Raw genomic sequence first — 21,336 nt, forward strand, 5'->3', positions numbered from 1 at the left:
GAAACTCTTTGGCGTTGGTCATGATTATAGTGGGCAAAGCTGCAAAATGTAAGCCAATGTTTTCCTCATATTATGTTGGGTATTATTTGGAGATGTGACCAGAGTAGAGTAATTATGCATCGTTACCTCCGGGCTCCCATTATCATCTCCTCTTTGTTGCCTTGATCAATAACACCGAGCCATTTGTCATAGAGATCAGATAAAAATATACTTCCTTGGATATTTCTCAGAAAGTCCTTAGGGAGATAAAAAAAAATATGTGTATATATTATAGAAAAATATGCATTGGAAATATTCTAGAGAAAATATGTAGTTAAAAAATTCAGTTCAGCCCCCACTTCCTTCACAGATACCCAAACTGGGACCCACACGGAGCTCGGCTCTGACTCTCCATTGACTTGCACACGCAGGAGCAGGTCCTTGGATTTTCTCCCGCTAAAACTTAGAGGCATAAAAGCAGAGCTTAGCCTGTGGTGGAAATGAAGATAAAGCTCCCTTGTATCATCTGGAACTTATTTTGTATGTGTGCTTTTTTTGCAAAGTACCACAAACTGACAGCGTCTGGCTATAGACCATCCTAAATCCTATTAGCTTCTTGGACAGAAATACACATACCCATGTTGCTTGTTTTAGGCACACTGCTAGCTCTTAATTCTAGCAAGAAAAGGCCTGAAACAATCAAAACACAAACAGGTGGGCTCTGGCACACATATTAGGAAAGAAGTAGGTCTTCTCACTCGGGGTATGCGTGCTCCCTGGAAGAAAGCTACTCTCACAATTGCTTCATTCTTCCTTTTCTTAACTGTCTAAAAGTCGAGAGTCCAATGGCAGACTCACTGTGGTCCTGAGGATAGATTCATTTCTAGTTTAGGACAATATCCAGTTAGTTTGCCATGATAGTATCAAGGCCAAGGTTGCAGAGTCTCATTCTCCACCAAGATCCGTCAACTTCAAGAAGAGAAAAGTTTAGAAATGTCTAAGCACTCTCCCCACAAGTGCTCACCCTCTTCCTAGTCGGTGCTTATAACACGGAATCAGGAAAGAACCTCCTAACTCTTGCTAGAAAATGGATTCCATGTGTACACCTTACAGAGGGCAACACTCATCTTGCTACCTAGTGTATCATCATTCCTCTCCTGTCTCCTGATGCCTATATGTATATTACTACTGGATATCACTATGACCGCAGTGTAGGAGTGGTTACCTAAGTCATTTCTGGACTTTGCTATTGATCACATCTTCGAACATTAACGGGGGACAAGGGAAGACGAAATGTGACTGAGATTCTACGACTGTAGTCATTACTACGTTAACATAGGGTTGTTCAGAGCTGTACATAAGTGCCAAGGTGGATGGATTAAATTCTTTCCCTGTTCTATTTCTTTTGGAAAGTTTGCCTTCATTAGGAGGGTGGTGAGGATGTTTGCATGGGTAAACAGTGTGTATGTATCGGTGCGTATTTTGAAATTTATTATCATGACTAGTAGTCATTTCAGTATTAGTATTTTGCATGGAGTCTTTAGGAGTGAAAGTGGGGAGGGCGGTGTGTAGTGTAAACAAAGTATTTCTAATACATGGGGCTTTTAAATCCTAAAGTAGCTTCCTTAAATTTTGATTTTCTCAAGGGTTTTTTAGCTTGTCAGGTTCTTAATCTATTATGCCCTTTATGGTTCTTGAGGAGTCTTGTTGAAGGACTAAAGTGTGCCTCATAGCTTCAGTTACTCGTGTGTGGATAATGGTAGAACCTTCCCTACCTTTAAGACGGATGCGACCACATGAACAGATTCGCTGTACGGGTTCACTTTGACCCCAGAATTTAGTTTCTCCTTTAGGACCATGCAGGATTTTATATTGGCTGATTTGCTGAATATGCCTTCTGTGAGGGGCCCTTTTTGATTAATAAAGGAAAGCATATCCTGTAGGAAGAAAAGAAAAGTATATGGCATCTCATATCCACAAACGCAGAGCACAAGCTTGCCTGCATTTTGAAAGAGCACGGGAATATAATGGTACACTGTTTTAGAGTGGGAAGGAGTAAAGTCAATTTAGATTGGTTTCTTTTTTTCAGTGTCTTTCTATATAGTTTTGACCCAAATATCCATTTTACAATCATACAGTGAAACAGTTTAAAAACTTCTTTTAATCAGATTTTCCTGTCCACTGAGTTTCCACTTTTAAATCAAACTTCTCCGCTTCAAGGCCTTTGGGGAATCACCGTCTGTTTCCTAATTTAGCATTTCTTTCTCATTATTCCCTACATAGATGCTCTTCCCCAAGTATGGAAGTCTATTTAGGGAATACTCATTTCCCATTTGTTTATTTCTCTTTAAGTGACTGTATACTCCATTCCTACTTGTTCTATTTCCTTCCCTGTTTTAAAGTCAGGCTCAGAAACTCTCTTCTCCTTCTCTGATTACCCTCCCTTCTCATGAGTCTTTCATTGTCTTTTGCTGTAACTTCATATCCTTTCCCTGCTGTGTAGAAACTTAATAAGGGCTGGACTCAGGGAATCCAATGGATCTGAAGTCTATTATGCTAATTATATATTGTGTGAGCTGGGGCACATGCATCCTGTACTGAGGCTTTTCTGATTCCTTTAGGCAGTGCGGAGGATGATAATCCTAGCAAGCCCCTAAATTTCCTGTGATGCAAGGACCTGGGGTAGTAGCTAGCAGGTAACATGCTAGCTAAAATGATACATTTCTTCATAGCTAGCAGAACGTTCCCTACATCTCGCACAGTGCTTGCAGAGACACCGAATACTCAGTGAATGTCCACACTGACAATTCACTACAGCAGTTTGAGATAACACAGGCCAAACTCTGTGGCTTCCATTTGACATACTCTGTTAGGATTAACAGATTCCTATTTGCCAGAGGATGAGTCTATGCTTGTGTCAGATGTTTGCAGTTGTTAGACTGAGTAGACTCCGCTGAAGGAGACTTGAGACTCATGTGAGTGCAGGAAGGCAATGAAGGGAGAGTGTGAAGATGAGGTGGACTCTCAGAGACTCACATACACAGAGTCCATTTTGACTGATCTGAATAAGCCTCGGTGGGTCTTTGTGAAAACAAGACCCAGGTGGAATGGACAAGAATGTCTTTTCCTGTTGTATTTGCCTCATGACTCTGCTGGAACTAAGTCAGATTCTGTTCCTTGAAATAACAGTAACAGAGCTTCTCAGCCAAAACCAGGGGCTGTCTAATGACTACTCCATTTGAGGATAGATTTGGATGAGGACACGTGGCCTCTCAGAGTGTCCCCTCCTCAGGAGGGCTATAGAAGACCAAAGGAGATGACCTACCAGAATTGGGAAGGGAAGGTTGTCTTTATAACACATATCCATGAGCGAAACTCCAAAGAGCTGTACTGGCTTTGCGGAAGGTGGGGCTGTGCACTGGGTGTGCCTGCAAGTGCTGCAACCCCGACAAAAGGCCCTGGCTCTGAAAGAACGGCTTGTCACAGTCATAGGGCCGGAGTCTAAGGAAGAAGAGAGAGTACTAGTAGTAGTTGTTGTTTAATACGCTGAACCTTCTTTTTCCTTTTTTTTTTTTTTTTTACAGATTTTATTTATATTTTGACAGAGGGAGAGAGACAGCGAGAGAGGGAACACAAACAGGGGGAGGGGCAGAGGGAGAAGCAGGCTTCCCTCAGAGCTGGGAGCCCGTTGCGGGGCTCGATCCCAGGACCCCGGGATCATGACCTGAGCTGAAGGCAGACGCTTAATGACTGAGCCACCCAGGCGCCCCAGACTCATCTTAATTCCTGATGACTTGTATTGTCCTAAAGATTTCCTCAAAGCAATGTGGTAAGCATCATAAAACCAAGAAATGTCAGAAATATGGAGGGATTGATGATACGTGTCTCCAGGTTCTGAATCGAAAGTCTACCTTCTAAGGTGGACTGCTGCCAGGTAGCTGTGATTAGCTAGGCTCAAATCGTACTAGCTCTAGTCTCAGGGGCACTTCTCCTAGTCCTATTAATGGCTTTTTGTGGATTCCATCCATCATCTTATTTAGTGTTTACCACAATTCTAAGATTTAGACATTATTTTTATCCACATTTTAGAGATGTATAAACTGATGCTGAGCTGGAATAACTGGCGAAAGATAATATAGCTGGTAAATGGGGCACAGGACTTTACACTCTGGAGAGGTTTTTTGACATCAAGTCAAGTCCTTTTTTCTCAATGATGCCAGTTCTTTTCAACCCGCTTCAAAGGGCACTGGAATCCTGTGGTGCCTCAAGAGCCCCTGAGCCAAAATAGGAGGAAGTGGAAGAAAGGCCCCTTGCTCTGGCTTCAACCAGAGCACATCTTATATACATAAATATATATATATATTGATTACATATTTATATAGTATAAGTATCTAATTATATATATATAACTATATATATATGTATGATGTTATACCCATTTAGAATTTTGTTAGAAAAAATTCCTAAACACTGTAGCATACCATGATGAGTCCTAATGCCCTTATGATCTACACTAGAAACTTCTTGAAGTCAGACACCTCATCTTATCCTTTCTTTGGTCTCACAACAGTGTGGAACCTCCCTTGACCTGTGAGCCAGCCTTCGGAAGAAGGAGCCCATGGAAATCCTTGCCCTGGCGATGCTCTGGGCTCCAGAACAGCTCTGTCTAAGCATCTCCCATGACCCCTGGTAACCTTGCTGTCTGCTTCTCACTAAAGCCAATTAAATTTCTCCCGGTACCTGCAGCCTTCTCGCTGTTACCACGACTCATTGAGTTCTCGCCCAAGAGGGAAGTGATGTCTTCTCCAAATATCCTGAGGCAATTTTCAATGAGAAATTGTACAAAACAAATCTGTAACACAAAAAGACAAGAATGGGGTGCTCTTTTCCATAGGGCATAGTTATAAATCACATTTTGTATACAGACCTTGGATCTAAGAAAAAATGGGAAGGACTTCTCAGAAAAATTCAGAGTTGATAAAAATATGTAGAAACCAGGGGCGCCTGGGTGGCTCAGTCGGTTAAGCGTCTGCGTTCGGCTCAGGTCATAATCCCAGGGTGCTGGGATCAGCCCTACATCGCGCTCCCTGCTAAGCGCGAAGCCTGCATCTCCCTCTCCCACTCCCCCTGCTTGTGTTCCCTCTCTCGCTGTGTCTCTCTCAGTCAAGTAAATAAATAAAAGTTTAAAAAAAACACAAAAAAACAGAAACACATAGAAACCAGAGTTCTCTCAGAAATAACTTAGAAAGAGTGATACTTTCCCGTGTACTTTGGGTACACATTTTAAAATACTGCCCATCCGTGGGCTAAAGTTATAATACGTGGCCTAGTTTAAGAGCTAACATTTTGGGATCAGTGGTTACGTCTTTAAGCCTAGGATAAATTTCGGGGCCCCTCTGTTGGGCGTCTGACTCTTGATTTCGGCGGAGATCACTATCTCATGGTGGTGAGATCCAGCCCTACATGGAGCCAACTTTGGGCTCCGTGATCAGCGGGGAATGGGCTTGGGCTTCTCCCTCTCCCTCTCCCTCTTCTTCTGCCCCTGCCCCGCTCACACTCTCTCTTTCCCTCTCTCAAATAAATACATATCAAAATATAAATAAAACAAGGATAATTTTCAAAGTAGCCTACCTTATTAAAGTTTACTTATTTTTTGCTTTTAAATTTTGTTTCCAGTTTTACTGAGCTGTAACTGATATATACCATCTTATGAAACTTTATAAAGTATGAACGACAACTTAAGAAAACCATTTCTTAAATGAAGAAGTATCATAAAGTTGGGAAGCAGGGATTTTGGTGGGGTTGTGAGGGAAAACCCACACAGCTGGAGAGAAAACGTATCTGTCTGTCTAACTTCAGTCCCTTCTCACGCATTGCTTTCCCACATGCTGGCTCTCTCTGGGTGAGCTTGGGGAAGACCTGTCATCTTATTAGGATATTCTGGAATCTCTTGCTAGTTTCTATATGACGTAGCAGAGGTGAAATAGTAGCCGAGTACTTTTCTAGATGAGCTACAATTGGCAGAGGAAGGCAAATGTGTTTGGAGCCATGGGGGCTCATATTGCCCAAGCCACCCAGGATGTGCCAGTGATGACCGGAGGAGCTGTCTGTTGTCGCCATTGTGTAGTGAGGAAACCATGGCTTTGCCCAAGGTTACGAGTCCCTCAGGGATTAGGCTGAGAGTTGAACCTTGACTGGTGAAGCTCCAAAGCCCAGGTTCTTTTCTATCGTATCACATGACTCTTCTCTCTCTCCTTTAGTCAGTCTAGTGTTTAGTCTCCTGGAGGGGGAAGAAGTGACTCGACTGCTCCGAGTTTCCCGTTTAACGACACCCCTTCCCAGACCCCGCCAGAGTAGCCTAAAGAACTCTGCCACTCCACAGGGGCCTAATGAAAATGTGCACTTCACAAAGTTCCATCCGTCAGAGTTACTACTGCACATGTCCGGTTCAAAGTAGGGATTCTACCCCCTGGGGGACAAAAATGAGAGCTCTCATTACCTTTCTTATCAAGTTGTATTCCAATTCCAAGGTGCCGGAATCAGGTGGGTAAAGAACGTTTGGGGCCATACAAACGGATAAATTATAAGCTGTCATCTGATTGGATGAGGAATGTTGCTCAATGTTGTATAGCACTCCAAAAAGGTATCGCAAGAGAACAACATTTGCTCTTGGCAGCTGGGCTAAAAGCCTAAGGTCAGAAAAACACACTTTTAAATTAGGCAAGTGATTCCACTTAGGAGGTTGGAAAAACAGAGACAGGGAACAGGATACATCCTTGTATATCTAGCACACAACCCGCTCTAGCAGAGTTCCAGGCATGAATGTAGACAAAATTGTTGCACTGAATTCAGTTCCTGAGCCAGATAAACACTTCTCTGGTTAGTTAAATGTTTGACAGACTTTTAAGGTCATACCCCTGGCAGTTGATGCTCTTGCATGTGTCTTGAACCAGGGAATTTCGTCTACAAGTTTCATGGATCCAGAAGGTGTCAAACGGCCAAGGAGTCCAGATTAATAAGATCAGGAGAAGAACAATAATAGCCCTAAAGCGTGCCTCTATTCTGAAGTTGGGCCCCATGGGTGTGAAGAATTGAAACTCTTTGGCGTTGGTCATGATTATAGTGGGCAAAGCTGCAAAACGTAAGCCAATGTTTTCCTAATAGTATGTTGGCTGTATTTTGGAGATGTGACCAGAGTAGAGTAATTATGGCACCATTACCTCTTGGCTGCAGTTATCTTTTCCTCTTTGTTGCCTTGATCAATAACACCGAGCCATTTGTCATAGAGGTCAGATAAAAATATACTTCCTTGGATATTTCTTAGAAAGTCCTTAGGGAGATAAAAAAAATATATATATATCTGTATATACTATAGAAACTATGTATTGGAAATATTCCAGAGAAAATATGTAGTTAAAAAATTTAGTTCAGCCCCCACTTCCTTCACAGATACCCAAACTGGGACCCACACGGAGCTCGGCTCTGACTCTCCATTGACTTGCACACGCAGGAGCAGGTGCTTGGATTTTCTCCCGCTAAAACTTAGAGGCAAAAAGCAGAGCTTAGCCTGTAGTGGAAATGAAGATAAAGCTCCCTTCTATCATCTGGAACTTATTTTGTGCGTGTGCTTTTTTTTTGCAAAGTACCACAAACTGACAGGGTCTGGCTATAGACCATCCTAAATCCTATTAGCTTCCTGGACAGAAATACACATACCCATGTTGCTTGTTTTAGACAAGGTGCTAGCTCTTAACTCTAGCAAGAAAAGGCCTGAAACAATCAAAACACAAACAGGTGGGCTCTTCCACACATATTAGGAAAGAAGTAGGTCTTCTCACTCGGGGTATGCGTGCTCCCTGGAAGAAAGCTACTCTCACAATTGCTTCATTCTTCCTTTTCTTAACTGTCTAAAAGTCGAGAGTCTAATGGCAGACTCACTGTGGTCCTGAGGATAGATTCATTTCTAGTTTAGGACAATTGTCCAGTTAGTTTGCCATGATATTAATAAGGCCAAGGTTGCAGAGTCTGATTCTCCACCAAGATCCGTCAACTTCAGGAAGAGAAAACTTTAAAAATGTCTAAGCACTCTCCCCACAAGTGCTCACCCTCTTCGTAGTCGGTGCTTATAACACGGAATCAGGAAAGAACCTCCTAACTCTTGCTAGAAAATCGATTCCATGTGTGCACCTTACAGAGGGCAACACTCATCTTGCTACCTAGTGTATCATCATTGTTCTCCTGTCTCCTGATGCCTGTATGTATATTACTACTGGATATCACTACGGCCCCAGTGTAGGAGTGGTTACCTAAGTCATTTCTGGACCTTGCTATTGATCCCATCTTCGAACATTAACGGGGGACAAGGGAAGACCAAATGTGACTGAGATTCTATGACTGTAGTCATTTACCACGTTAACATAGGGTTGCTCAGAGCTGTTCATAAGTGCCAAGGTGGATGGATTAAATCCTTTCCCTGTTCTATTTCTTTTGGAAAGTTTGCCTTCATTAGGAGGGTGGTGAGGATGTTTTCATGGGTAAACTGTGTGTATGTATCGGTGCGTATTTTGAAATTTATTATCATGACTAGTAGTCATTTCAGTATTAGTATTTTGCATGGAGTCTTCAGGAGTGAAGGTGGGGAGGGCGGTGTGTAGTGAAAACGGAAAGTATTTCTAACACATGGGGCTTTTAACTCCTAAAGTAGCTTCCTTACATTTTGATTTTGTCAAGCGTTTTTCAGCTTGTCAGGTTCTTAATCTATTATGCCCGTTATGGTTCTTGAGCAGTCATGATGAAGGACACCAATCATAGCTTCAGTTACTCGTGTGTGGATAATGCTAGAACCTTCCCTACCTTTAAGACGGATGCGACCACATGAATAGATTCGCTATACGGGTTCACTTTGACCCCAGAATTTAGTTTCTCCTTTAGGACATGGCAGGATTTTATATTGGCTGAGTTTCTGAATATGCCTTCTGTGAGGGGCCCTTTTTGATTAATAAAGGAAAGCATAGCCTGTAGGAAGAAAAGAAAACTATATGGCATCTCATATCCACAAACGCAGAGCATAAGCTTGCCTCCGTTTTGAAAGAGGAGGGGAATGTAATGGTACACTGTTTTAGAGCGGGAAGGACCAAAGTCAATTTAGAATGTTGTTTTTTTTTTTTTTTCAGTGTCTCTCTATATACTTTCTACCGAAATATCCATTTTACAGTCATACACTGAAACATTTTAAACACTTCTTTTAATCAGATTTTCCTTTCCATTGAGTTTCCACTCTTAAATCAAACTTCTCTGCTTCAAGGCCTTTGCGGAATCACCGTCTGTTTCCTACTTTACCATTCTTTTCTCATTATTCCCCTACGTAGATGCTCTTCCCCAAGTATGGAAGTCTATTTAGGGAATACTCATTTCCCATTTGTTTATTTCTCTTTAAGTGACTGTATACTCCTTTCCTACTTGTTCTATTTCCTTCCCTCTTTTAAAGTCAGGCTCAGAAACTCTCTTCTCCTTCTCTGATTACCCTCCCTTCTCATGAGTCTTAAAATGTCTTTTGCTCTATCTTCATGTCCTCTCTCTGCTGTGTAGAATCTTTATAAGGGCTGGACTCAGGGAATCCAACGGATCTGAAGTCTATTATGCTACTTATCTATTGTGTGAGCTGGGTCACTTACATCCTGTACTGAGGCTTCTCTGATTCGGTTAGGAAGTGTGGAGGATGATAATCCTAGCTAGCCCCTAAATTTGCTGTGATGCAAGGACCTGGGGTAGTAGCTAGCAGGTAACAAAGTAGCTAATATGATACATTTCTTCATAGCTAGGAGAACGTTCCCTACATCCCGTACAGTGCTTGCAGAGACACCGAATACTCAGTGAAGGTCCACACTGACAATTCACTACAGCAGTTTGAGACAACACAGGCCAAACTCTGTGGCTTTCATTTGACATATTCTGTTAGGATTAACAGATTCCTATTTGCCAGAGGATGAGTCTATGCTCGTGTCAGATGTTTGCAGTTGTTAGACTGAGTAGACTCCGTTGAAGGAGACTTGAGACTCATGTGAGTGCAGGAAGGCAATGAAGGGAGAGTGTGAAGATGAGGTGGACTCTCAGAGACTCACATACACACAGTCATTTTGACTGATCTGAACAGGCCTCGGTGGGTCTTTGCGGAAACAAAACCCAAGTGGAATGGACAAGAATGTCTTTTCCTGTTGTATTTGCCTCATGACTCTGCTGGACCTAAGTCAGATTCTGTTCCTTGAAATAACAGTAACAGAGCTTCTCAGCCAAAGCCAGGGGCCGTCTAATGACTTCTCCATTTGGGGATAGATTTGGATGAGGACACGTGGCCTCTCAGAGTTTCCCCTCCTCAGGAGGGCTGTAGAGGACCAAAAGGAGATGACCTACCAGAATTGGGAAGGGCAAGTTGTCTTTATCACACACATCCATGAGGGGAACTCCAAAGAGCTGTCCTGGCTCTGCGGAAGGTGGGGCTGTGCACTGGTTGTGCTGACAAGTGCTCGAACCCTGACAAAAGGCCCTGTCACTGAGAGAACGGCTTGTCACAGTCTTCCGGCCGGAGTCTAAGGAAGAAGAGAGAGTACTAGTAGTAGTAGTTGTTGTTTAATACGCGGAACCTTCATTTTCCTTTTTTTTTTTTACAGATTTTATTTATATTTTGAAAGAGGGAGAGAGACAGCGAGAGAGGGAACACTAGCAGGGGGAGGGGGAGAGGGAGAAGCAGGCTTCCCTCGGAGCAGGGAGTCCGATGCGGGGCTCGATCCCAGGACCCCGGCATCATGACCTGAGCTGAAGGCAGACGCTTAATGACTGAGCCACCCAGGCGTCCCAGACACATCTTAATTCCTGATGACTTGTATTTTCCTAAAGATTTCCTCAAAGCAATGTGGTAAGCATCATAAAACCAAGAAATGTCAGAAATATGGAGGGATTGATGATACGTGTCTCCAGGTTCTGAATCAAAAGTCTACCTTCTAAGGTGGACTGCTGCCAGGTAGCTGTGATTAGCTAGGCTCAAATCGTACTAGCTCTAGTCTCAGGGGCACTTCTCCTAGTCCTATTAATGGCTTTTTGGGGATTCCATCCATCATCTTATTTAGTGTTTACCACAATTCTAAGATTTAGACATTATTTTTATCCACATTTATAGATGAATAAACTGATGCTGAGCTAGAAAAACTGATCAAAGGTAATATAGCTGGTAAATGGGGGCACAGGACTTTACACTCTGGAGAGGTTTTTTGACATCAAGTCAAGTCCTTTTTTCTCAATGATGCCAGTTCTTTTCAACCTGTTTCAAAGGGCACTGGAATCCTGTGGTGCCTCAAGAGCCCCTGAGCCAAAAGAGGAGGGAGGGGAAGAAAGGCCCCTTGCTCTGGCTTCAACCAGAGCACATCTAATATACATAAATATATATACTATGGTTATATTTATATAGTATAAGTATCTAATTATATATTATATATCTATATAACTACATATATATGTATGATGTTGTATATATATGTAGATATATAGCACCCACTTAGAATTTTGTTAGAAAAAATTCCCAAACACTGTAGCATACCATGATGAGTCCTAATGCCCTTATGATCTACACTAGAAACTTCTTGAAGTCAGACACCTCATCTTATCCTTTCTTTGGTCTCACAACAGTGTGGGACCTCCCTTGACCTGTGAGCCAGCCTTCGGAAGAAGGAGCCCATGGAAATCCTTGCCCTGGCGATGCTCTGGGCTCCAGAACAGCTCTGTCTAAGCATCTCCCATGACCCCTGGCAACCTTGCTGTCTGCTTCTCACTAAAGCCAATTAAATTACTCCCGGTACCTGCAGCCTTCTCGCTGTTACCACGACTCATTGAGTTCTCGCCCAAGAGGGAAGTGATGTCTTCTCCAAATATCCTGAGGCAATTTTCAATGAGAAATTGTACAAGACAAATCTGTAACACAAAAAGACAAGAATGAGGTGCTCTTTTCCATAGGGCATAGTTATAAATCACATTTTGTATACAGACCTTGGATCTAAGAAAAAATGGGAAGGACTTCTCAGAAAAATTCAGAGTTGATAAAAATATGTAGGAACCAGGGGCGCCTGGGTGGCTCAGTCGGTTAAGCGTCTGCGTTCGGCTCAGGTCATAATCCCAGGGTGCTGGGATCAGCCCTACATCGCGCTCCCTGCTCAGCGGGAAGCCTGCTTCTCCCTCTCCCACTCCCCCTGCTTGTGTTCCCTCTCTCGCTGTGTCTCTTTCAGTCAAGTAAATAAATAAAAGTTAAAAAAAAAACACAAAAAAACAGAAACAAATAGAAACCAGAGTTCTCTCAGAAATAACTTAGAAAGAGTGATACTTTCCCGTGTACTTTGGGTACACATTTTAAAATACTGCCCATCGGTGGGCTAAAGTTATAATGCGTGGCCTAGTTTAAGAGCTAACATTTTGGGATCAGTGGTTACGTCTTTAAGCCTAGGATAAATTTCGGGGCCCCTCTGTTGGGCGTCTGACTCTTGATTTCGGTGCAGATCACGATCTCATGGTGGTGAGGTACAGCCCCACATGGAGCCAACTTTGGGCTCCGTGCTCAGGGGGGAATGGGCTTGGGCTTCTCCCTCTCCCTCTTCTTCTGCCCCTGCCCCGCTCACGCTCTCTTTCCCTCTCTCAAAAAAATAAATATCAAAAAATAAATAAAACTAGGATAATTTTCAAAGTAGCCTACCTTATTAAAGTTTACCTGTTTTTTGTTTTTAAATTTTGTTTCCAGTTTTATTGAGCTGTAACTGATGTATAACATCTTATGAAACTTTATAAAGTATGAACGAAAACTTAAGAAAACCATTTCTTAAATGAAGAAGAATCTTAAAGTTGAGAAGCAGAGATTTTGGTGGGGTTGTGAGGGAAAACCCACAGAGCTGGAGAGAAAACGTATCTGTCTGTCTAAATTCAGTACCTTCTCACACATTGGTTTGCCTCATGCTGGCTCTCTCTGTGTGAGCTTGGGGAAGACCTGTCATCTTGCTAGGATGGTCTGGAATCTTTTGCTAGTTTCCATAAGATGTAGCAGAGGTGAAATAGTAGTTGAGTACTTTTCTAGATGAGCCACAATTCGCAGAGGAAGGCCAATGTGGTTGGAGCCATGGGGGCTCATATTGCCCAAGCCACCCAGGATGTGCCAGTGATGACCAGAGGAGCTGGCTGTTGTCGCCATTGTGTAGTGAGGAAACCTTGGCTTTGCCCAAGGTTACGAGTCCCTCAGGGATTAGGCTGAGAGTTGAACCTTGACTGGTGAAGCTCCAAAGCCCAGGTTCTTTCCTATCGTATCACATGACTCTTCTCTCTCTCGTTTAGTCAGTCTAGTGTTTAGTCTCCTGGAGGGGGAAGAAGTGACTCGACTGCTCCGAGTTTCCCGTTTAACGACACCCCTTCCCAGACACCGCCAGAGTAGCCTAAAGAACTCTGCCACTCCACAGGGGCCTAATGAAAATGTGCACTTCACAAAGTTCCATCCGTCAGAGTTACTACTGCACATGTCCGGTTCAAAGTAGGGATTCTACCCCATGGGGGCAAAAATGAGAGCTCTCATTACCTTTTTTATCAAGTTGTCTTCCAATTCCAAGGTGCCGGAATCAGGTGGGTAAAGAACGCTTGGGGCTATACAAACGGATAAATTATAAGCTGTCATCTGATTGGATGAGGAATGTTGCTCAATGTTGTATAGCACTCCAAAAAGGTATCGCAGGAGAACAACATTTCCTCTTGGCAGCTGGGGTAAAAGCCTAAGGTCAGAAAAATACACATTTAAATTAGGCAAGTGATTCCACTTAGGAGGTTGAAAAAAAGACAGGGAACAGGATACATCCTTGTATATCTAGCACACAACCCGCTCTAGCAGAGTTCCAGGCATGAATGTATACAAAATTGTTGCCCTGACTTCAGTTCCTGCGCCAGATAAAATCTTCTCTGATTAGTTAAATGTTTGACAGACCTTTAAGGTCATAGCCCTGGCAATTGATGTTCTTGCATCTGTCTTGGACCAGGGGATTTCCCCTAACAGTTTCATGTATCCAAAAGATGTAAAACGGCCAAGGATTCCACATTAATAAGATAAGGAAAAGAACGATAATGGCCCTAAAGTGTGTCTCCATTATGAACCTGGCCCCCATGGGTGTGAAGAATGGAAACTCTTTGGCATTGGTCATGATTATAGTGAGCAAAGCTGCAAAATGTAAGCCAATGTTTTCCTAATAGTATGTTGGCTGTATTTTGGAGATGTGACCAGAGTAATTCTTGCATCATTACCTCTGGGCTGCAGTTATCTTCTCCTCTTCGTTGCCTTGATCAATAACACCGAGCCATTTGTCATAGTGATCAGATAAAAATATACTTCCGTGTATATTTCTAAGAAAATCCTTAGGGAGATAAAAAAAAAAAAACTATGTATATATGTTATAGAAAATATGTAATGGAAATATTCCAGAGAAAATATGTAGTTAAAAAATTCAGTTCAGCCCCCACTTCCTTCACAGATACCCAAACTGTGACCCACACGGTGCTCGGCTCTGACTCTCCATTGACTTGCACACGCAGGAGCAGGTGCTTGGATTTTCTCCCACTAAAACTTAGAGGCATAAAGCAGAGCTTAGTCTGTGGTGGAAATGAAGATAAAGCTCCCTTCTATCATCTGGAACTTATTTTGTGTGTGTGCTTTTTTTGCAAAGTACCACAAACTGACAGGGTCTGGCTATAGACCATCCTAAATCCTATTAGCTTCCTGGACAGAAATACACATACTCATGTTGCTTGTTTTAGACACAGCGCCAGCTCTTAATTCTAGCAAGAAAAGGCCTGAAACAATCAAAACACAAACAGGTGGGCTCTTGCACACACATTAGGCAAGAAATAGGTCTTCTCATTCGGGGTATGTGTGCTCCCTGGAAGAAAGCTACTCTCACAATTGCTTCATTCTTCCTTTTCTTAACTGTCTAAAAGTCGAGAGTCTAAAGGCAGACTCACTGTGGTCCTGAGGATAGATTCATTTCTAGTTTAGGACAATTGTCCAGTTAGTTTGCCATGATATTATCAAGGCCAAGGTTGCAGAGTCTGATTCTCCACCAAGATCCGTCAACTTCAGGAAGAGAAAACTTTAGAAATGTCTAAGCACTATACCCAGAAGTGCTCACGCTCCTCCTTGTCAGTGCTTATAACACAGAATCAGGAAAGAACCTACCAACTCTTGCTAGAAAATCGATTCCATGTGTGCACCTTACAGAGGGCAACACTCATCTTGCTACCTAGTGTATCATCATTCTTCTCCTGTCTCCTGATGCCTATATGTATATTACTACTGGATATCACTATGGCCCCAGTGTAGGAGTGGTTACCTAAGTCATTTCTGGACTTTGCTATGGATCACATCTTCGAACATTAATGGGGGACAAGGGAAGACCAAATGTGACTGAGATTCTAAGACTGTAGTCAGTACTACATTAACATAGGGTTGTTCAGAGCTGTTCATAAGTGCCAAGCTGCATGGATTAAATTCTTTCCCTGTTCTATTTCTTCTTTTTTTTTTTTTTTCTTATTCATTTGAGACACAGAGATAGAGAGGGAGAGAGCATGAGGAGGGAGAGAGGCAGAGGGAGAGGGAGAAGCAGGCTCCCCGCTGAGCAGGAAGCCCGATGCGGGGCTCGATCCCAGGACACTGGGATCATGACCTGAGCCGAAGGCAGACGCTTAACCATCTGAGCCACCCAGGCGCCCCTCCCTGTTCTATTTCTTTTGGAAAGTTTGCCTTCATTAGGAGGGTGGTGAGGATGTCTGCTTCGGTAAACAGTGTGTTTGTGTCAGTGCGTATTTTGAAATTTAGTATCATGACTGTAGTCATTTCAGTATTAGTATTTTGCATGGAGTCTTCAGGAGTGAAGGTGCGGAGGGCCGTGTGTGGTGAAAACAGAAAGTATTTCTAACACATGGGGCTTTTAACTCCTAAAGTAGCTTCCTTAAATTTTGATTTTGTCAAGCGTTTTTTAGCTTGTCAGGTTCTTAATCTACTATGCCCGTTATGGTTCTTGAGCAGTCATGATGAAGGACACCCATCATCGCTTCAGTTACTCACATGTGGATAATGCTAGAACCTTCCCTACCTTTAAGACGGATGCGAACACATGAATAGATTCCCTGTACGGGTTCACTTTGATCCCAGAATTTAGTTTCTCCGTTAGGACTCTGCGGGATTTTATATTGGCTGAGTTTCTGAATATGCCTTCTGCGAGTGGCCGTTTTTGATTAATAAAGGAAAGCATACCGTGTAGGAAGAAAAGAAAAGTATATGGCATCTCATATACCATGCCTGCCTCCGTTTTGAAAGAAAAGGGGAATGTAATGGTACAATGTTTTAGAGCGGGAAGGACTAAAGTCAATTTAGATTGCTGTTTTTTCAGTGTCTCTCTATATACTTTCTACCCATATATCCATTTTACAGTCATACACTGAAACATTTTCAACACTTCTTTTAATCAGATTTTCCACTAAGTTTACACTTTTAAATCAAACTTCTCTGTCTCAAGGCCTTTGCGGAATCACCGTCTGTTTCCTACTTTCCCATTCTTTTCACATTTTTCCCTTACATACATGCTTTTCCGCAAGTATGGAAGTCTATTTAGGAAATACTCATTTCCAATTTGTTTATTTCTCTTTAAGTGACTGTATACTCCATTCCTACTTGTTCTATTTCCTTCCCTCTTTTAAAGTCAGGCTCAGAAACTCTCTTCCCCTTCTCTGATTACCCTCCCTTCTCATGAGTCTTTCATTGTCTTTTGCTGTATCTTCATGTCCTCTCCCTGCTGTGTAGAAATTTAATAAGGGCTGGACTCAGGGAATAAAATGGATCTGAAGTCTATTATGCTACTTATCTATTGTGTGAGCTGGGTCACACACATCCTGTACTGAGGCTTTTCTGATTCGTTTAGGCAGTGCGGAGGATGATAATCCTAGCTAGCCCCTAAATTTCTGTGATGCAAGGAACTGGGGTAGTAGCTAGCAGGTAACATGCTAGCTAAGATGATACATTTCTTCATAGCTAGCGGAACGTTCCCTACATCCCGTACAGTACTTGCAGAGACACCGAATACTCAGTGAATGTCCACACTGACAATTCACTACAGCAGTTTGAGATAACACAGACCAAACTCTGTGGCTTTCATTTGACATATTCTGTTAGGATTAACAGATTCCTATTTGCCAGAGGATGAGTCTATGCTTGTGTCAGATGTTTACAATTGTTAGACTGAGTAGACTCCGCTGAAGGAGACTTGAGACTCATGTGAATTCAGGAAGGCAATGAAGGGAGAGTGTGAAGATGAGGTGGACTCTCAGAGACTCACATACACAGAGTCCATTTTGACTGATCTGAACAAGCCTCCGCATGTCTTTGTGGAAACAAGACCCAAGTGGAATGGAGAAGAATGACTTTTCCTGTTGTATTTGCCTCATGACTCTCCAGGACCGAAATCAGATTCTATTCTTTGAAATAACAGTAACAGAGCTTCTCAACCAAAGCCAGGGGCTGTCTAATGACATCTTCATTTGGGGATAGATTTGGATGAGGACGCTTGGCCTCTCAGAGTTTCCCCTTCTCAGGAGGGCTATTGAAGACCAAAATGAGATGACCTACCAGAATTGGGAAGGAGAAGTTGTCTTTATCACACACATCCATGAGGGGAACTCCAAAGAGCTGTCCTGGCTTTGCGGAAGGTGGGGCTGTGCACTGGTTGTGCTGGGAAGTGCTGGAACCCCGACAAAACGCCCTATCTCTGAAAGAACGGGTTTTCACAGTCTTCAGGCTGGAGTCTAAGGAAGAAGTGAGAGTACTCGTAGTAGTAGTTGTTGTTTAATATGTTGAACCTTCTTTTTCCTTTTTTTTTTTTTTTTTTACAGATTTTATTTATTTTTTGACAGAGAGAGAGAGACAGCAAGAGAGGGAACACAAGTAGGGGGCGGGGGAGAGGGAGAAGCAGGCTTCCCTTGGAGCAGGGAGCCCGACTCGGGGCTCGGTACCAGGACCCCAGGATCATGACCTGAGCTGAAGGCAGATGTTTAACGACTGAGCCACCCAGGTGCCTCAGACTCATCTTAATTCCTGATGACTTGTATTTTCCTAAAACTTTCCTCAAAGTATGTGGTATGTGTCATGAAAACAAGAAATGTCAAAAATATGGAGGGATTGATGATACGTGTCTCCAGGTTCTGAATCGAAAGTCTACCTTCTAAGGTGGACTGCTGCCAGTTAGGTCTGATTAGCTAGGCTCAAATCATACTACCTCTAGTGTCAGGGGCACTTCTCCTAGTGCTATTAATGGCTTTTTTTGAATTTCATCCATCATCTTATTTATTCTACACCACAATTCTAAGATTTAGACATTATTTTTATCCACATTTTAGAGATGAATAAACTGATGCTTAGCTGCTGTAACGGGCCAAAGATAATATAGCTGGTAAATGGGGGTACAGGAATTTACACTCTGGAGAGGTTGTTTGACATCAAGTCAAGTTCTTTTTTCTCAAAGATGCCAATTCTTTTCAACCCATTTCAAAGGGCACTGGAATCCTGTGGTGCCTCAAGAGCCCCTGAGCCAAAAGAGGAGGGAGGGGAAGAAAGGCCCCTTTCTCTGGCTTCAACCAGCGCACATGTAATATACATAAATATATACATTATGTTTATATATTTATATAGTATCAGTATATAATTATGTAATATATATAACTACATAGATATATATATATCACCCATTTAAATTTTGTGAGAAAAAGTTCCCAAACACTGTGGCATACCATGATGAGTCCTAATTCTGTTATGATCTACACTAGAAACTTCTTGAAGTCAGAGACCTCATCTTATCCTTTCTTTGGTCTCACAACAGTGTGGAACCTCCCTTGACCTGTGAGCCAGCCTTCGGACGAAGGAGCCCATGGAAATCCTTGCCCTGGCGATGCTCTGGGCTCCAGAAGAGCTCTGTCTAAGCATCTCCCATGACCCCTGGCAGCCTTGCTGTCTGCTTCTCACTAAAGCCAATAAAATTATTCCCGGTACCTGCAGCCTGCTCGCTGTTACCACGACTCATTGAGTTCTCTCCCAAGAGGGAAGTGATGTCTTCTCCAAATATTTTAAGGCAATTTTCAATGAGAAATTGTACAAGAGAAATCTGTAACACAAAAAGACAAGAATGGGGTGCTCTTTTCCATAGGGCATAGTTATAAATCACATTATGTATATAGACCTTGGATCTAAGAAAGAATGTGAAAGATTTCCCAGAAAAATTCAGAACTGATAAAAATACATAGAGACCAGGAGCGCCTGGGTGGCTCAATCGGTCAAGCGTCTGCCTTCAGCTCAGCTCATGATCCCAGGGTGATGCGATCAGCCCTACATTGGGCTCCCTGCTCAGCGGGAAGCCTGATTCTCCCTCTCCCACTCCCCCTGCTTGTGTTCCCTCTCTCGCTGTGTCTGCCTCTGTCAAGAAAATAAATATAATCTTAAAAAAAATAATAAAATAAAAAAAAGAGACCAGAATTCTCTAAGAAATAACTTAGGAAGAGTGATACTTTTCCGTGTACTTTGGGTACACATTTTAAAATACTGCTAATCAGTAGGCTAAAGTTTTAATATGTGGCCTAGTTTAATAGCCAACATTTTGGTATCAGTGGTTACATCATTAAGCCTAGGATAATTTTTGGGGCCCCTCAGTTGAGAATCTGACTCTTGATTCTGGCTCAGATCACTATCTCATGATGGTGAGATCCTGCCCAACATGGAGCCAACTTTGGGCTCCGTGCTCAGCGGGGAATCGGCTTGGGCTTCTCCCTCTCCCTCTCCCTCTTCTTCTTCCCCTGACCCGCTCACGCTCTCTCTTTCCCTCTCTCAAATAAATACATATCAAAATATAAATAAAACAAGGATAATTTTCAAAGTAGCCTACCTTATTAAAGTTTACTTATTTTATGTTTTTAAATTTTCTTTCCAGTTTTATTGAGCTGTAACTGATGTATAACATCTTATGAAACCTTATATAAAGTATGAACAAAAACTTAAGAAAACCATTTCTTAAATGAAGAAGTATCTTAAAGTTGGGAAGCAGAGATTTTGGTGGGGTTGTGAGGGAAAACCCACAGAGCTGGAGAGAAAATGTATCTGTCTGTCTAACTTCAGTCCCTTCTCACGCATTGCTTTGCCTCATGCTCGCTCTCTCTGTGTGAGCTTGGGGAAGACCTGTCATCTTATTAGGATATTCTGGAATCTCTTGCTAGTTTCCATATGACGTAGCAGAGGTGAAATAGTAGCTGAGTACTTTTCTAGATGAGCCACAATTGGCAGAGGAAGGCCAATGTGTTTGGAGCCATGGGGGCTCATATTGCCCAAGCCACCCAGGATGTGCCAGTGATGACCGGAGGAGCTGGCTGTTGTCGCCATTGTGTAGTGAGGAAACCATGGCTTTGCCCAAGGTTACGAGTCCCTCAGGGATTAGGCTGAGAGTTGAACCTTGACTGGTGAAGCTCCAAAGCCCAGGTTCTTTCCTATCGTATCACACGACTCTTCTCTCTCTCGTTTAGTCAGTCTAGTGTTTAGTCTCCTGGAGGGTGAAGAAGTGACTCGACTGCTCCGAGTTTCCCGTTTAACGACACCCCTTCCCAGACCCCGCCAGAGTAGCCTAAAGAACTCTGCCACTCCACAGGGGCCTAACGAAAATGTGCACTTCACAAGGTTCCATCCGTCAGAGTTACTACTGCACATGTCCGGTTCAAAGTAGGGATTCTACCCCTTGGGGGACAAAAATGAGAGCTCTCCTTACCTTTTTTATCAAGTTGTCTTCCAATTCCAAGGTGCCGGAATCAGGTGGGTAAAGAACGCTTGGGGCTATACAAACGGATAAATTATAAGCTGTCATCTGATTGGATGAGGAATGTTGCTCAATGTTGTATAGCACTCCAAAAAGGTATCGCAAGAGAACAATATTTGCTCTTGGCAGCTGGGCTAAAAGCCTAAGGTCAGAAAAACACACTTTAAATTAGGTAAATGATTCCACTTAAGAGGTTGGAAAAACAGAGACAGGGAAAAGGATACATCCTTGTATATCTAGCACACAACCCCTCTCTAGCAGAGTTCCAGGCATGAATGTAGACAAAATTGTTGCACTGAATTTAGTTCCTGAGCCAGATAAACACTTCTCTGGTTAGTTAAATGTTTGACAGACTTTTAAGGTCATAGCCCTGGCAGTTGATGCTCTTGCATGTGTCTTGAACCAGGGAATTTCGTCTACAAGGTTCATGGATCCAGAAGGTGTCAAACGG

The 21,336-nt window shown here is 42.7% G+C and overlaps 1 protein-coding gene and 1 long non-coding RNA gene across 2 annotated transcripts; both read right to left on the reverse strand.

Moving 5' to 3' along the window:
* Positions 1-1,374: 1,374 nt before the first annotated feature.
* LOC135363404 (rho GTPase-activating protein 20-like) lies at positions 1,375-6,631 on the reverse strand. Its single transcript, XM_064583950.1, has 4 exons — positions 6,479-6,631; positions 4,720-4,831; positions 3,305-3,480; positions 1,375-1,916 (listed from the first exon to the last, which is right to left on the reverse strand). The coding sequence occupies exons 1-4, from the start codon at positions 6,572-6,574 to the stop codon at positions 1,719-1,721; spliced, it is 582 nt and encodes a 193-aa protein (XP_064440020.1). The 5' UTR covers positions 6,575-6,631; the 3' UTR covers positions 1,375-1,718.
* Positions 6,632-14,264: 7,633 nt separating this feature from the next.
* LOC135363405 (uncharacterized) lies at positions 14,265-19,242 on the reverse strand. The gene is made up of 3 exons (XR_010409088.1): positions 19,082-19,242; positions 17,666-17,841; positions 14,265-14,402 (listed from the first exon to the last, which is right to left on the reverse strand). It is a non-coding gene; the product is annotated as an uncharacterized LOC135363405 (long non-coding RNA).
* Between the last annotated feature and the right edge of the window lie 2,094 nt (positions 19,243-21,336).

This window comes from Mirounga angustirostris, unplaced genomic scaffold, assembly GCF_029215605.1.
Source record: "Mirounga angustirostris isolate CCGP_5_RB_7025 unplaced genomic scaffold, mMirAng1.0.hap1 SCAF_174, whole genome shotgun sequence".
NCBI classification, from domain to species: Eukaryota; Metazoa; Chordata; class Mammalia; order Carnivora; family Phocidae; genus Mirounga; species Mirounga angustirostris.

Excerpts from the sequence above, each read along its gene's own strand:
- LOC135363404 (XM_064583950.1), bottom strand. The coding sequence starts at position 6,574 with ATGACAGCTTATAATTTATCCGTTTGTATGGCCCCAAACGTTCTTTAC. Across the intron at positions 4,832-6,478 it reads AATACAACTTGATAAGAAAG|ATTTGTTTTGTACAATTTCT; the intron begins GTAATGAGAGCT and ends TTTGTGTTACAG. Across the intron at positions 3,481-4,719 it reads TAACAGCGAGAAGGCTGCAG|ACTCCGGCCCTATGACTGTG; the intron begins GTACCGGGAGAA and ends CTTCTTCCTTAG.